This window comes from Lytechinus variegatus, chromosome 2 (genome assembly GCF_018143015.1).
Source record: "Lytechinus variegatus isolate NC3 chromosome 2, Lvar_3.0, whole genome shotgun sequence".
NCBI lineage: Eukaryota > Metazoa > Echinodermata > Echinoidea > Temnopleuroida > Toxopneustidae > Lytechinus > Lytechinus variegatus.
Window position 1 is genome coordinate 33,910,832 of NC_054741.1, and position 17,167 is coordinate 33,927,998.

A 17,167-nucleotide genomic window follows, 5' to 3' on the forward strand; every position below is an offset into this window, starting at 1 on the left:
CATGATTATGATATTGAGAACATCAAAGTAATACATTTTATACATAGTTCAGAACAAAAAAATAAATTCCTTTCAAATCAAATGGTACAGTATAACTTTTTAACATAATGGCCCGTATTCTGAAGTCAGGTTAAACATAGAACATGGTCTAACTCTGTGCTTAAATTATGGGAAGCCAAAAGTGTCAAAATTTTTATCAAGTTGTATTTTATGTTTACTGTGCTCTTTCCTGATTCATCAATGGTGAACACAATCACCTATTTATACTTCCTAGACAATTATGAATGATTTGAGAGCCAAACGACCTGAAAAATAATATCTCTACCATTAGTGATTTATGTGCAACTTGGCTATCCATATTTAAACCACAACTTTAAACCTGAGTTTAAGTTAAACCTGACTTCAGAATATGGGCTAAGGAGTTATTCGTGCGACAACTTGGCAGAGGAATTCTAAAATTTACAACTAAACTTCTTGGTAAGAGCTAAAAATATCATGAAGGTACATGTTAATGGCCTTATGAAAAGAAATGGCAGGACATCATATGCCATTACCATGGCAACATATTTTCTGACACACTCAAATAACGTGTCTTGCACTCTTCACTCCAAGACCTATTTGTGAGCCAAGTCTCATGAGCATTATTGGATTGCTCCACAACACATTTCCCTGATTTGGTGCAAATATAAGTTTTCCTTTCCTTGTAGTGAAACATGAAAAGATGTATAAAATCTGCTTTAAGGCATTTTAGTCCTTAAAATCACTAATTTATCAAACTAGTTTGTAACAAAATAAATGACCAATATATCATAAGAGTAACAGTATACTCCTAACAATAGTGCAATATTTACTTTGACTTGAAGATAAAGTGATTGAATTCTTAGTATCAGAAAGTGTTACAATTCATTTAGCCACAAGAGGATTTGGATGAATCCCACACATTTGCTTAAAATGCTTATCAGCATAGAAAACTGTAGTCTGACCGTGCACAGAGGGACAGGGGTGAGCAAAGTGCACCAGAATAGGTTTTGGGTTATGCAACAAATTTTGTTTTATTAATGTTCTAAGCAAAGATAAGAACCCGTAGAATATCCCAAGCAATATATCCCTATGAAATTGATCATAACTCACTTTTTCATTACAAGAAAATGACTCATTAAGGATACATCAAATTCTATGTGATTACAGAGATTAAAGAAAAAAAAATTACCTCTCAAAAAGTAATTTTGCACAAAACCACATGATAATGGGGGTTCTAAGTCTTTTTTCACAAGCACTTTTTACACGAAATTCTGTTGATTGTTGTGCTCAAATCACCATGATGGTCTATGTAATACTTCATGCTACACTGATACCAAATTTAGCTGCAGCCACTTGCACTTTCCAAAGAAATCACATTTTCCATCCATATCATACATATTCACAAAGTCTATCATAAAACCCTTCCAAATTAGTATCATGTGTATTACGGGTATACCAAATGTATCATGATTTTGATAAATCTATCCTACCTGAAGATTTACTCTCTAAGATGTCTGAATCCATGAAGGATATTTTGTTCAAATGCCTGGATAAGTGGAGAGATAAGCCATCGCAAACATGTAACATGACTCAAGAAGTAAAAAGAATGGCATGATAGCAATATCATCAAGAGTTGATTCAAATGTGCGTCCCAAAAAAACTACTGGGGCTCGACCAACTAAAGACTGGGAAGAGTTATCCACAAGATCTAACCAAAGGCAGGTATAAACAAGTGGAATGCCTCTGGCCGTCTCACCTGCATCACGCGGTTCAATATAGCAGCAGTGCTGACTTTGAATACTACTCTAACTCGCACAAGATGTTCAGTGATACATGGTTACTCTTATGTCCACTTTTTATGAACTTGACCAATAAACTTACAGAGATATGATGGTTATTCAACAAAAAACCCCAACATGGCCAAAGTTCATTGACCTTACATGACCTTTGACCTTGATCATGTGACCTGAAACTCACACAGGATTTTCAGTGATACTTGATTACTCTTATGTACAAGTTTCATGAATCAGATCCATAAACTTTCAAAGTTTTGATGGTAATTCAACAGATACACCCAATTCGGCCAAAGTTTATTGACCTTTGACCTTGGTCATGTGACCTGAAACGTGCACAGGATGTTCAGTGATATTTGATTACTCATATGTCCAAGTTTAATGAACTAGACTAATAAACTTTCAAAGTTATGATGGTAATTCAACAGATACCCCCGATTCTGCCAAAGTTCATTGACCCTAAATGACCTTTGATCTCAATCATGAGACCTGAAACTTGCACAAAATATTCAGTGATGCTTGATTACTATTATGTCCAAGTTTCATGAATCAGATCCATAAACTTTCAAAGTTATGATGGGAATTCAACAGATATCCCCAATTCGCCAAAGTTCATTGACCCTAAATGACCTTTGACCTTGGTCATGTGACGTGAAACTCATGCAGGATGTTCAGTGATACTTGATTAACCTTATGTCCAAGTTTCATGAACTAGGTACATATATTTTCTAAGTTATGATGACATTTCAAAAACTTAACCTCAGGTTAAGATTTCAATGTTGATTCCTCCAACATGGTCTAAGTTCATTGACCCTAAATGACCTTTGACCTTGGTCATGTGACATGAAACTTTAATAGGATGTTCAGTAATACTTGATTAACCTTATGGCCAAGTTTCATGAACTAGGTCCATATACTTTCTAAGTTATGATGTCATTTCAAAAACTTAACCTCAGGTTAAGATTTGATGCTGACGCCGCCGCCGCCGCCGCCGTCGGAAAAGCGGCGCCTATAGTCTCACTCTGCTTCGCAGGTGAGACAAAAACTGTTGAGTCACATCGAACTGTAAGAACTAACGTTTGCTGCATCACAAGGAGTCTACCAAAAAGAACCCAGCTCTGAAATATGATCTGAAATTAGCTATGATTTCCCCATCTCGACCTGTCAAGATCAGGAAACTTGCCATAAGACAAGATGCCTAAAAGATACACCCCAGATGAAGATTTATCATGCATTGTAGAAACAAACACGTTGAAACGATCATCACCAGAACGTCAGATTGTCAGCAATGAGAAAAAAATGCCATCATCCTGCAAACATTGTCTAGATTCCTCTCCAGAATCATCTTGACCATACAGCATTAAGAATCATCAAGGATAAAAAAGCAATAAGAAACATAGTAGAGGGTCTAGAGCATGTGCAGTGCAAGTTAATTTGCAAGCATGAATTTGATGGCTCATCAAGTCAGAGGAAATTTAATCAACAGTTTTTCTACTCAAGAGAGTACAGTTGATAGCTTGTAACGCACAACAGTCAACAGTGATTCCTCTACAACTGAAAAGGGATGATCAGATACTGTAGGAGAATCCTGTCAACATCTTTGCCTTTAAATTGCGAAAGATACTACGTAGCTAATCCAGGAGGAAGATGCATCAAAAAGGCAGGAAATTGATAGTTAGAAAACTATGGATGTTGCTCTGGATATAACTTAAGATGTAAAATAAAGATGGTGTGACTGTGATAGGCATGCTTCACATGTGAACCCCAAATTCTTCATGTTTTAACACTGTTATAGGTATTGTTATGCTTGCATAGTAATAACTTTAAGCTCAGGAACCTACTAGATCATCAACACTTTGTTTGGATAAAAAGAACTTGTGTTTTTTTTGCATTTGTCGATTTTCATCTTTAAATTTTCTTCTTCAATACACTGTTCATTGAGCATGTGCCGTACAACTAGAAGTGGAAAGAGTCCATCAGGGAAATCCCATCAGCAAGCTCAGCAAGGTCGAATTCCATCACCTAAGATTGATAAGGGGGTAAAAAGAGAGGTTCCCAGACCACGGTGTTTACATAAACCTTGAGGAAATCATGGATCAGCTAGACGATGAGCAGATAGGGGCAGGAGGTAACCATGACGACATCTCCAACATAGTTAAAACTGCAGTGGAGGCATGCAGCTCTTAAAGCTGTACTACCAACAATAGTGCAGGCTGTTCGTGATGCTTGCATGACAAGCTTAAGGGACATTATCAATCCCTCTCTGCTGCGCATGTAGTTTAAACGGGATGAATTGCAGCAAGAACTGAAGTAAGAAAACTTAAGATTGCTCAGCCTCTCTGAGAGTGAGGAGGAGACAGATGATGGCCTCATTGAAAAAGTATGTGGCATGGCCAAAGATATTGGTGTGGAGATAAAGCAATACAACATCTGAATGTGCTATCGACTCGGTAGGCAGCGCACAGACGGAAAACCCAGGCAAGCCATTGTCAGGTTTGTAACTAGGAGGAAGAGAGATAAACTTTTTGATGCTCGGTTCAAGCTCAAGGGAAAGGATCGCTACAAAGGACTTTTTATAAATGAAGATTTGACCACCCTACGCTAATCTGTATTCATGGCTGCAAAGAAAGCTCCACGAGTAATAAGTGCATCAACTAGGCAACTAATGCAAGGGACAATAATTTGCAAAATGGATGATGGTACCTAAGTTCAAAGCTATAAGAACCCCAGGTGATCTCTTTGAAGTTGGACTAGACGAAATCGGCTACAGAGATTTTAAGCTCCATATTGTAAATTAAATATGCAGTTGTTGCCAGGGACACTTCAAACTACTTAAGGAATCTGAAGACTCAAATTTTGAAGTTTCTTCTTACGCATTAAGCCCAGATTTAATTGATAATATCCTAGGAAGACATATTGCAAATTCATTTAGTATGACTCATGTTAACATTAGATCACTGCAGACAAATTTTGATGGATTATCCTTACTTTATGATAATTTGGATTCGAAGTTTGATATCATTGCTCTATCAGAGGTTTGGAATGTAACAAAGAGCTACTTGGCTTTATAGGTGGATACAATCTTGAGGTTAAGTGTAGAACAGGTAATATGAGGGGAGGAGGAATGGGAGCTTACATCAATTCATCTTTAAAATATGTTGTTCTTAATTTTGATGTGGCAAGTTCAGAAAGTCTTTGGTTTCATTTCAAAGATTCTTTATGGGCATAATATATCGTAGACCAAACACTGATATCAGTGAATTTGAAAAAAGCTTACTTGATGTTCTGTCAACTTTTAAGCTTGATAAAGTAAAGTGCATTATGACTGGTGATTTAAATATTGACTTTTTAAATGATCATCAAAATACCAAAAATTCAAAACTACTTTGCAATATTTTGGTTTAAAACAACTTATTACAACTCCCACCAGAGTTACAAGACTAACTTCTTCCTTGATTGATCATATATACACAATCGTTAGTACTTTTAAAACTCATGCAGGTGTAAAAGAAACAGATTTGTCAGATCCTTTTTCCTATATTTGTAGTTTTTTAACATTGCAACTTTAAAGGTAAACAAATGGGAAATGAGGGAATGACTTTCCGCAGTTATAAGAATTATGATCAAGACAAGTTTCAGAGATATCTAGCAGAAGTTATATGGGATATCATCTCTAGACAAAAAGATGTGAACAAAGCATATGTCATGTTTTTAAAGTTGTTCAGTAAAATATGTGATAAGCATGCACCGATGGCGTCACAATTATCTAATCAAAAGAAACACTCTGCCAAAAATCCATGGATCCATGGATTACTAAAGAAGCAGACTTGAATACAATCACAGATGTGATGGTCAAATGCGAACTCCATCTCAGCATAGTGGACCAGAAAGGCTATTCAACGTGCTCACCAAAACAAAATCTTCCACGAGATGTACAGAAATATCTGCCATGAGACTCAAATACAGTTTAACAATCTGGTAGAATGTCTTGCTCTGATCCAAAGACCTACATGTATAGCGTATTTCTTCTTTATAAAATGATCAGGTGCTTCAAGACTGCTTGACATTGCTAACAAAACGGAGATAAATAAATGGCGTAGATCATTGAATGAACACAAGAAAGTGATCCACACGAAAAAGCAAGTGATCAATGATTGCTTCAAGGAAGAGCTGGGAATCAAAGTGGGTGAACCTAAACAAGGTACAGGAAATACAATCGATCGGAACATGGCCAAGAGTTTTCAAGAATGTAAAGGCCTTTGAAGATATTTGTTTGAATAAAGGGCTAATAGTACGGATTACAGAATGATTTGATGGCTTTAGTTTGCAAACTTCCATTGCTAACAGCTTGGGAAAATACTATAGTGAGAGTCACTATAGCGAATTCTGGTATCCACTTACATATTCGAGATCACTGTACCCCAGGAATTGAAATACCTACTTGTATTTTACTATTACCAATACTTGGTAGGGCGCCCTCTTTGATTGGGTGGTACTCCTTGTCATTAACTGCATAGTTTGTACTCCGAGCACAGACTTTTCTTGTTTTGTTGTTGTTGTGGTTTGCTTGTATACATGTACATTATCATCGCTGGCATGACCTGAAAGAATGATTCTTCCTCTTTACAATATCAAAATTATGATTAGAGCAGCAATGACGGAACTAAAAGAGGTGTTTTGGTCTGCGCCAAGCTAATTAAATATGTGAAACCTCTCTAGTATTGAATATCCCTGGAATAAATAAAGCTACTCTTTGAGGACCTGCTGACTGACTGAAAGAGATTGCTCCTGCATACCAAATTTGACCATACACATGTGTAAATAATAGTTTTGGGTGCACTTTGGATCTATTCTGGCCCACTGTGGTCTACAGGCTCAGACCCTGATTAAAACTTTAATAAAGTGGGTCTTCACACAAGACTAAGACATATCAAAATTGCTGTTTAGGGCCTACAGTATACAAGTCATTGTACATGTAGGTTGATTATTCAGACCAGTTTACTCGGGGAAAGGGTTTGCACAGCAGACTAGGTGGAGAGCATAAATACAGGAAGGTTTCACAAACCACCTACATTCTTTGGGGCGTGAAAATTCAAACTTCGGATAAAATATTTCTACTCACCAGAGCTTATTTTCAACCCCTTATTTATATCTCAAGCCTGCTAGCATCTGATTCAGAAAAAAAATTGTTCGGTGCTCTGTATTTAAGCATGAATGATGTTCAAGATGCCTTTTCAACAGGAGCTCAAGTCTGAATTACAAATGTTTCCTGTGGAAACACATAATCATTTTGAATCACATTTGTGTCTGGATGTGCCTTTATGGAACACTGTCTTCATCAGTTCCACTCCTTCTGAATCACTACTGTCCGAGTCGGAATCTTCGCTGCTGTTTGAATATGACCCAATCCCTGGAAGAACTGCAATACACTGCACTCCTTGAACTTCACCAGTACTGTCCTTTGAACTTTGATCATTAGAGCTGTCGTCAGATGACGAAGTTCCTGTTGCTTTAGAGGATCCATTATTCTTTGAGCTTGTGGCTCCAGGGCCTTCAGGGGATTTGGACTCATCTGTAGAAGGTGGCCTGGAAATGATACATAGATGTCTGTTTAAACTCAAGTAGTTTTGTTGATTCAAATTAATTTTTTTCAATGATAATTCAGTTTTACTTTATTTAGATCTTATTTTATTGGGGTTGAAATAAGTGGAAAAAAATAGAAAACTAAAATGAGATAGAACCTAGAGTATATATAAATTATTTTAGTATTACAAAATGACATAAAAGTAATTTTTCCGAGTTTTTCTTGATTTTGCAATTACACGTCCCAGTTATTTTTTTTTGGGGGGGAGGAATTTTATTGGGGGGGGAGAAAAGAAATCACAATATCATATGAAATACACCAAAAAATGTAATGGTTAGATCTGTAATAAATTTCCTATATCTTGCACCATAATGAACAGATTCATGAGAAATTTGGTGTATGGAGGCGTTCCATCATGCTCTACCAAAATCTGATCATGAAAATGCTGAACCCCTCCCCCCACAAAAAAAAATTAATGATATCACATTTGATTACTATATTACTTTGATTGGGCTGTGTTATTACCTCTTTCTCTTGACTGCACCAGCTAAGAGACTTGCTTGACTTCTCTTGTTTCCTGTCTGTACTTTCCTTTCACCTGACTGGGACGCCTCTCTGCTTGTCACTGGTACTGTACTGTTCACGACTAATTCGTATTCAAATTTTAGTCAAGGTCTAAACTACATGTATCACTCTATGAATTACTGGCAACCTTGCAGCCCCATATGACATGTAAATTGAAACAAATTCCATTGACTCCTATTTCTTTAACATTACACGTACAGTTCTTGATAACTGTAGGAGATTTTTTTCATAGAAACATGTATGAAATAATGCATCTGATGATATTTTGACTACATGGGTAGATCAAGTTGAGATCTTATAGAATTTATGGAATTTACATCGTTTGCTACAACTTCATTACTTTAACTTTAATTAAAAAAAAAACCTAAAAAGGTTTTAAAAATTTTGAAAAAATAATTAACACTTATTAGACTGGATATTTATGCAGCTATTACCATTGTGTCTCACAAATATCAACTCTCCTATGCAATGTAAAGTCAACAATTTGATAAGCCAGCAGGATGTAAAGGATATCTTGTATTCATTGATGATTTGCTTCTCTTCTGACATTCTCTGAGCCTGAACCTTCATTTGTCTTTCAGCAACTTCATTCAAGAATTTGGACTCCTCATCATCAACTCCCCTTATCATGTTTTCTGAAAGAGGATACAAGTGAATAACAGTGGTTTGACAGCACATCAAAAATAACCATCTAGAGTACTTTTGGATAATCCTAAGTTAAATGTTAAAAATATACAAATTCATGCATCTTGACTCCTTTCACCCAAAAAAGACTGGGACAGGGGGTGAGGCTAAAATGCCCCCTAAACATTTTTAGCGATAAATCTGTAACATGATATGTTTGTGCTGTGTCATTTCAGGACTTTTTTCATTTAAGTATCAAGCAACTTTTCAGACCAACTTTGCAACATCCGGGTACGCAGATCCAAAATGAAACGGCTGAATCACGATAAATAAAGATAAATAAAATACCATTGCCAAAGTCATCTGATAAACTATCCTGTATTTTAGTTTGATGTGGCTTGATCTATATGGATTGTGAGGATGAACCATTCATTTATATAATTGACTTTCCAACTAAGATTTCCATTAAACTATATCCAAATCAATGTGTCAATGATCAATCCATTTATAGCTTCTGACCTTCAATCTTGATACATGAAAATCTTATCATATCCCTGTCACTCTTACCTGCCTTATGACTATGATTCGGTGACCTTTTACATTACCAATAACTTTGTCTTCAACGTGGAAAAGGTTCATGGTTCACCATGTGTAATATGAAGAAGGGAAAGGAAGTAGAAGCAGAAAAATTGAAATGGAAAGACAAGAAAGGATGAAAAGACGTAATTAGAAGACAGTCAACCTGCCTGAAACGTTGAGTAACCTCTCTTCACTTCATCCTGCTTCTACTCAAACCATCACTACTCAAGCCATATTCAGCTCATCTCATCTGGTCTACAGTCCTTTTCAGGACTTCACTCAAGAAAAAGAATACTTCTCATTTCCTCTCTATACAGCTGATGACCTTTAAAACTGCAATGAATCGCCAATACTTACTAAATTTGAACTGCTCTTCATATTCTGACTGCTTCTTGTCTTTCTGCTCTTGGAGTTTTTCAAAAAGTGAGCGAGGGTCATACTCCTCTTCTGGACATTCTATGAAAAGATACAAGAACAAAATTCTATGTGTCAAATTTTGTTGATTCTTATCAGCACGCAATATATTTTTCAGACCACTGCCTCTATCTTGTCTGTCAAAATCTGTCAATAAATGAAATTGCTAAATTTCAATGAATACTATAGATGTATGAAATAGTCAATTCACATTGTCACTTTATCAGATGGACATTAAGGTCTGTTTTTGATATACAGGTTTTAGAAAATTATGAATGAAAAAGAAAGTATATTACAAAATAAAACTTTCTAAATTGGTGGGTACAAGTGCACCTTATTGAAATATCATCCCCCTAAAAAAACAAAAACAAATAAGCCAGAACAATATACCTGTACATGTAAGAAAATTGAAAATGTTAAAAAATTATTCAAACCTTCTGGTTGGTCTGCAGTACGAACTTTATCCCACTCTTCTTGTCGACGTTGTCGCTGCTCAGACAGCTCCTTCTCAGAAACAAATGTTTTGACATTTGAACTTGCCATTATCTGAAAAGATAAAAGGAACAAGGAAAATGGGAATCAGTTGTTAAATTATTTCACCTTGATAATCATGATCCCTTGAATCGTTCTTTTTCACTCGATTTTGAAAAAAAAGTACTAAGTTATAAACCTGTATATTCCATCAACCCCGATTTCTTCTTTTCAAATCCACTGTCACTTCGAGACAGTTAGCTATCTGCTCAATTACACTACTATTTCAACTCAAAACTCATAGACTAAGCAAAAAAGTTTCTAGATCTTAGTGTTTATTTTTTGCTCTGTCTAAGGGTTTCGGTAACGTACACATGGAATCAGAAAGAAAGCCAAGATATTAGTGTGCTGAAAACTCCAATGTTTTTTAATTTGGTGGATTGACAATATGTTACGCCACCTAAAGTTTTTTTACCATATTTTATTGTTTGAGAAAATAAAGGCTGTGAAAATGTGTTTTGTCCTTTTCCATCACCTCTGTATTTAAATTCCCTTTGGAAAAATAGTGCGCAGACAAAGTATTTAAAAAAGTGTATTCAAAATTATTTTCTGAAGCACAAACGCGCTTGTTCCATGATACAAGGATGGTCGGTAAAACATTCACTCACTGTACTATTAACATAGCAAAAAAAAAAAAAAAAGCAAAAATAAGAACAAAAAACAGAAACATCAAAGTCAAAACAGAATAAACAGAAAATTAATTGAATATGAATCACAGATCACAATTCACATCTCAGTATTCATGATTATGGAAATTAAAAAAAAGGTAAAGAATATTCATGAGAACAGTCAATATGACCGACTGGTTGCCAAATTCTAGTATTAGTAGCACTGGCGAAAATCCCGTGGATGGGGGGATACATGTACATCCCCCCTCCCCCACTTTCAAGATAGAAAAAATATTTTTTTAATCCTCATTTTTCAAATGGTAATACAAGGCTCGACATTAGCGGTGGCCCGGTGGCCCGGGGCCACCAAAAATTCATCTCGGGCAACCATTATTGAAAAAATGTTAAGTTTTGGTGGCCCGAATCGGGCAACCAATAATTTTCAAAGTAGCGCAATTTTTCTCCCGAATTTGCATGCATTTATCAACCTTCTACAGTTAAAATTGCAAGCCAATTTGGCATGCGCCTTTTTTGTTAATCTACACACAAATACACACACACAAAGATTACATAGTCATGACAGTATGTAGGCCTACCGCTAGCATACAGTAACTATTATTCAGCCGGCCGCGCCGGCTGTCTGGCTGAGCTTTGCATGCATGAAACCAATGCAGCTAGCTGTACGCGAGCAGACTATATATTCAGACCCAGGGAGCTGCAATACGAAATGTTACTGCTAAGAAATCTTCCCCAGAACTTTGGAAATCTACGTCAAAGTCACATTTTACACCAATGAAATGCCCTTCTACAGTCCATATTACTGAAACCTGATTAATTGCAAGCATTTAAAGGAGGAATTATGACCTCTCTTTTGACTCAAAAAGACCGATTTCCAAATGCATTTAATACACATAAAACACATAGGTGAGTACATCACAGTCCCATATGTGCATTTGTATGTATGTTGATATTTGGTCTATTTCGAAGCTGTGTCTCTTTGAGCCAAAAATAAATAGGCCGCTCTTTCTTTCTTGTTTACAAATGACTTCTTAAACCACTCTTAAGGAAGTAAATACTTTGGGAAGGCATTTCATTGATATGACATGTGAATTTTTTCCATCATTTTGTCAAATATAGGGAAGGAATTTTCTCACTGTTCCAGATAACTTTTGCCATTTTATTTTTTTCTTTCATTTTTTTCACAGTGATTAAACCATTTATACCCCTTCACATTGAAAATGCCTGATTAAAGAACATGTTTCTACTGAATAATAATAATTTTCCCCATTTTTTAATTTATTTTTCTTAAATTTTCTTTTGTTTTTCTCAAATTTTTTTTTATGACCTGTTCTTTGTTTTTTCTTTCTTCATTTTTTCTTTTGTTTTATTTCACTTACCGTATTCATTTTCACAATTTTTGTTTTCTTTTTTCAATATACTATTCTAAAAATTATTTTTGTTTATTTCCCCCTTTTACACATTGTTCTAATTCTGCAGCATGTGATTTTCTCCTGCTATAATATGCTGGAAAAGAGAAAATAAACTGGATTTGGGGCCTGCATAATCTAGGTTTTACAATCAAAAAGGAAGAAAGGAAAAATCATTGTTTTGTAAATCTATCTGAGTTTGATATATGCACTATTTATTTACTTTACCATTATGAGTATGTGTCTAAACGGAGATTAAAAATCTACACAACCTGGGAACAATACAATTCTTTTATTCTCTTTCAATCATTTCATATTTACAATGATAGAACAATTTATATATTACCACAAAATAAGCAAAGTAAAATAACAGCAAGCACGATTTACATACAAGATGTACAAAGAATAGTGGTACGTGTTGGTGATTGCAGAATATTTCAGTTTTATTCATTTTTAATTAATGTTTTTCTTTATATTTTTCGGGCCACCAAAATTATTAGTGGGCCACCAAAAAAAATTATTTGAAGGTTTTGGTGGCCCGAACGGGCCACCACCAAAAAAAGTTAATGTGGAGCCTTGGGTAATAGGGCCTAGTAGTATTAAATAATACGAAAAAAAAATAGGGATTAGGGAATGTGTGGATTTATCTTTAAACAAGTTAAATGCTATCAATATCAAAGTGCTTACATGTAAATTGACCCACCAGTGATGATTAGTAAGACCCCCCCCCCCCCTACAATATATGCCATGAGTCAAGACAAGAGGCAAGGCTATCTGCGAGCTCTGATCCGCGAATCCAAGGCGAATCCAGTGGAGCTCCTCGCGGCTCGCGCTCGCCGGCCTTCGGAGCTCGGAGTCTCGATCTTTTTCGGGCCTTTTCTTGGGCATTATGGGGAGCATTATCATGATCATGCGCCGAGTGTATGGCATCCGGAGCGCAGAAGTTGATGAACCATGGCTTCCTGAACACTTACCAAGACGTTCACTTTGATCCTAAATGTAATTATATCTTCTATTCCCCTCAGTCTTCTTCTTTCGTTAGAACTTTGATCTGATTAGCCTCATTAACCATGCATTCTGCATATATTGGTCAGTCTTCCAGTAACGTACTGTGTAACTAAACCTCCAATTTGAAAAGAAAAAAAAAATATCTCATTCTGTATCGATCAGTGGCGGATATCTGCGGATCTAGCTTTCAATTGCTAAGAGGGGGTTTGACAAGTTGGTTTGAGCTGCGAGGTAAAGCGTCCTACCCCCCCCCCCGTAGATCCACCACTGTAGATTGTTAATAATTCAGAGTAGATATTCAATCCCCAGTAAAACTGACTTAAATTATTTTTTTCTGCCTAATTCAAACTTTCGCATTATTTTCATAAATAAATGAATAAATAAATAAAATGAATAAATAAATAAATAAATGAATAAGGAAGTAAATAAATAAATTATGAATTAAATAAGTAGGTAAATAAATAAATGAATAGATAAATGCATTTTATTTAAATTCAAATAGAGGCATCTTTCAATTTCGGCATATTTGGTTGGAAGAAGAAATTCAATGTTTTCATTTTCAACTATTTCATCTTTCGTCAATCATTTCCAGCCGGCATTTGAAATTAGCCGGATTTTCATTTCATTTCATTTCATTTCGTTTATTTCCACAATAACAGCAAAGATAATTATTTTACAACAGAAATGTGAGTATAGAATAAATTAACAATTAGAAATATTGAAATAGTTCACAAAGGTCCAGTACACAGATATAATGTATAATTGAATTTTAGAAAGTTCAGTTTTAACTTAAATGCTAGCTGTATATTGTGGGGGAAACCTTGGAAAGCGGAGCTTGTAATTCAGGTTCCCCAAAATAATATTACAGTATCATTAATTAATGAAAATGGTATAAAAAGATACAAACTAGACGGGACGATACAAGACTACACTAAACGGGACAAGTACATCAGAACAACTCAAGCACAAACATGGGACAATGAACAGCCTCCTGCAGGAAAATCATAGTGTAACATTATAGTTATTTATCAGTGTAGTCTTAAGCTTATGTTTGAACGAAAATAAGCTTGGTGTCAGTTTTAAAGATTCATCTAGAGAATTCCAAAAATGGGGACCAGTATAAACAATAGTCTTCTGTTTGTAAAAAGTTCTGAGCTTCGGAAGATGGAAAGATGACGATAATCTGGTGGGGTAGCTGTGCAAAATCTCGTTTCTTAAAAACAGTAAACTTAAGGAAGTTGGCAGCTCTCCTTGGTTTAACTGAAATGTGAGTGAGCCCCTCCCCTTCTCTCTCCACAAGTCTCTCTTTCGATCTCTCTTAAAGGACGAGTCCACCCCAAACAAATATTTGATTTGAATAAATAGAGAAAAATCAAACAAGCATTATGCTGAAAATTTCATTAAAATTGGATGAAAATAAAAAAGATATGACATTTTAAAGTTTCGCTAATTAAAAAAAAACAGTGATATGCACATCTCAGTGACATGCAAATGAGACAGTCAATATGATGTCCCTCACTCACTATTTCTTTTGTTTTTTATTGTTTGAATTATACAATATTTCATTTTTACAGATTTTACAATAAGGACCAACTTGATTGAAACATAGAGAATTAAACAATGCTTATTGCACATGCTCAGGGAGGAATTAATCTTTGCTTCACACGACAACAGGGAGAAAACTAAAATATTTCATATAATAAAATACAAAAGAAATATTTAGTGAGTGAGGGACATCATTGACTGTCTCCTCATTTGCATACCAATAAGGACGTCTTCACTCCTGAAGACGGACAGTCAACCCCCGGGAGTCAACCTGTCCGAAACGTCGAGTCTCTCTACTACTCATCATCTCTACTCGCCGACTCAAGCCAGCATCTCCTCAGGCTCATCAGCTCTACTACTCAAGCTGTTCTCAACTCATCAATTCCATCTGGTTTACATTCCTTTTCAAGACTACTTTCAAGAAAGAATACTCTACTCTCAAATCTCAACTTTCTCGCCTATCCATTTCTTCTCTTCTTCTATCCACTGTTTCTATATAACACTCCACATGGTGTACCGTAAACCACATCAGCGATTCAACAAGGACGTGAATATAACTGTTTTGTGAAATCAAGCGAAAATTTAAAATGTCATAACTTTCTTATTTTACATACGATTTTTATAAAATTGTCAGCGTATATATTAGTTTGATTTTTCTCTGTTTATTCAATGCAATGTTTTTCTGGGGTGGACTTGACCTTTAAGTTGTGTCTTTTTCTATCTAAAGTCCTCCCTCTCTGTCGTACGTCCATGCGCATCTTCCCCAAACTTTCTTCCCTGTGTTTTCCCTTCAATGCACCATGACGTATAGCTATGATTATTTTTACTTTCATGTACTTTGTCCTGTTAACTTAACATTCTATATCTGTGATCATGAACAAGAGGCGTATGTAACTAGATAATGACTGCGAACGCCAAGCGCGAGCAGAAATTTTAACGTTCTGGCCTGATCGAAAGATACCTGTGAAGACGATACACATTTCAACAAATGATGCGAACAGAATTTTTTATTTACATTCCGACCTAAAAAAAATTGGTCATTCGAAGCACTTTTTTGTAATCATGAACTAAGGGATAGGTATATGTAACTATGCGAGCGCGAAGCACAAGCGAAGAACATTCAGATTTTAGACCTGCAAAAGGGACACTCTATTCATGCATGCGATATTCCAAACTGGAAAAGAGTCAATTCAAGCACTGCGGAGGAAAATTTCGAAAAAGATGTGGATCACATTTAATAAAGGATGCGAGTGCGAAGCGCGAGCTGATATCTTGTCATTTTGACCTAGGACCGGTACATTCTAAGGATATTTTGTTATCATAATTATGAAAATGATGACTATTTTCCCATCATTATCAAGCGCGAGATGAAACTTATGGAAAAGGGCCAGTTATAGGCCTAGAGGAATTTATGACAATGTTATTTCCTTATTTATCCATCTAATTTGGAATTTGTTGATATTAAGGCCTCAAAATGGGCATTTTAGGCATGAATAGGACGCATGAGTTAATATATTTTTAACAATTATTGCGGGTGGAAAATCACGAGCCGTTTTTTTATAATTGTAATGAAAAAGGGACGTTAAGTAGCTTGTTAGAATACTCACCAATGAAAATGCGAGCGCTAGCTGACAGGCCTACGTTTTGACAATCACGCCTGAAAGGGATATTTTGAGAACTCTATGGACTCCACAAAGACATTAGGAGCTTGGCATATATTAATGCGACCACGCTGCGTGAGCTGCAAAACATTGATATTTAGATCATAAATCGGACATTTTGCAGAGCATTTTGAAAAATCAATTTATAAATAAAAAAGATAATGAAAGCTCGATGTCCGAGCTGAAATAATTACACTGACTTTTAAAAAATAGGATAAGGTAGGACCGGATTATAGCCTGCACAACCACCCCTACACACACCTTTTAAGACAGAAATTATGATTTTTAAAATAATACAAATGTCAATGCGTGGATCATCTTTAAATGCGGCTAAGGTGTTTAAATTGACTCAATTTTGCATTCTAAAATTAAAGGAAAATATTCTTGCGCGGTCGCTCCGCTCCCGCGCTTAATCTTATCTTTGAATTTGGTACGGGCAAATTCGTGCGTTTGGCTTTATTATAAAGACTATCCGCTTATTTTTTTTTATAATTATACGACTATTCATATAACTCTGATCGATGCATTCTTAAAATACACTAGTGTGAATTAAGAAACGATGGTCTTATCCTGACAACTTTAGGGAAGAAAGGAATATAGTTCGTAAGAATTACATTGACTAACCCAATGCTTCAAAATAATGAAATGTACATTGTATTACTGATGATTTCAAAGCAACGCCTTTAATTTTATAAGAAAAGACTTGAGACACATTCCCGTATATCTTCACGAGTTTATCAATCTATAGGAAAAACTAGGGAAAATCAATGGACAAAATGATAAACAT

General features: G+C 35.6%; 1 protein-coding gene across 1 annotated transcript; it reads right to left on the reverse strand.

The window, feature by feature from the left end:
* Positions 1–6,788: 6,788 nt before the first annotated feature.
* LOC121407920 (PSME3-interacting protein-like) lies at positions 6,789–13,248 on the reverse strand. The gene is made up of 6 exons (XM_041599164.1): positions 13,141–13,248; positions 10,035–10,146; positions 9,544–9,642; positions 8,497–8,618; positions 7,924–8,051; positions 6,789–7,400 (listed from the first exon to the last, which is right to left on the reverse strand). Exons 2-6 carry the CDS (start codon positions 10,141–10,143, stop codon positions 7,100–7,102), a joined length of 759 nt encoding a protein of 252 aa, XP_041455098.1. The 5' UTR covers positions 10,144–10,146; positions 13,141–13,248; the 3' UTR covers positions 6,789–7,099.
* Positions 13,249–17,167: the final 3,919 nt, after the last annotated feature.

Bases quoted from the DNA above. Each gene is read 5' to 3' on its own strand.
- LOC121407920 (XM_041599164.1), bottom strand. From the start codon at position 10,143: ATGGCAAGTTCAAATGTCAAAACATTTGTTTCTGAGAAGGAGCTGTCT. The intron at 8,619-9,543 runs GTAAGTATTGGC...ATCCTCTTTCAG, and splicing joins TGAAGAGCAGTTCAAATTTA to AAAACATGATAAGGGGAGTT. The intron at 7,401-7,923 runs GTAATAACACAG...TATCATTTCCAG, and splicing joins GGTGCAGTCAAGAGAAAGAG to GCCACCTTCTACAGATGAGT.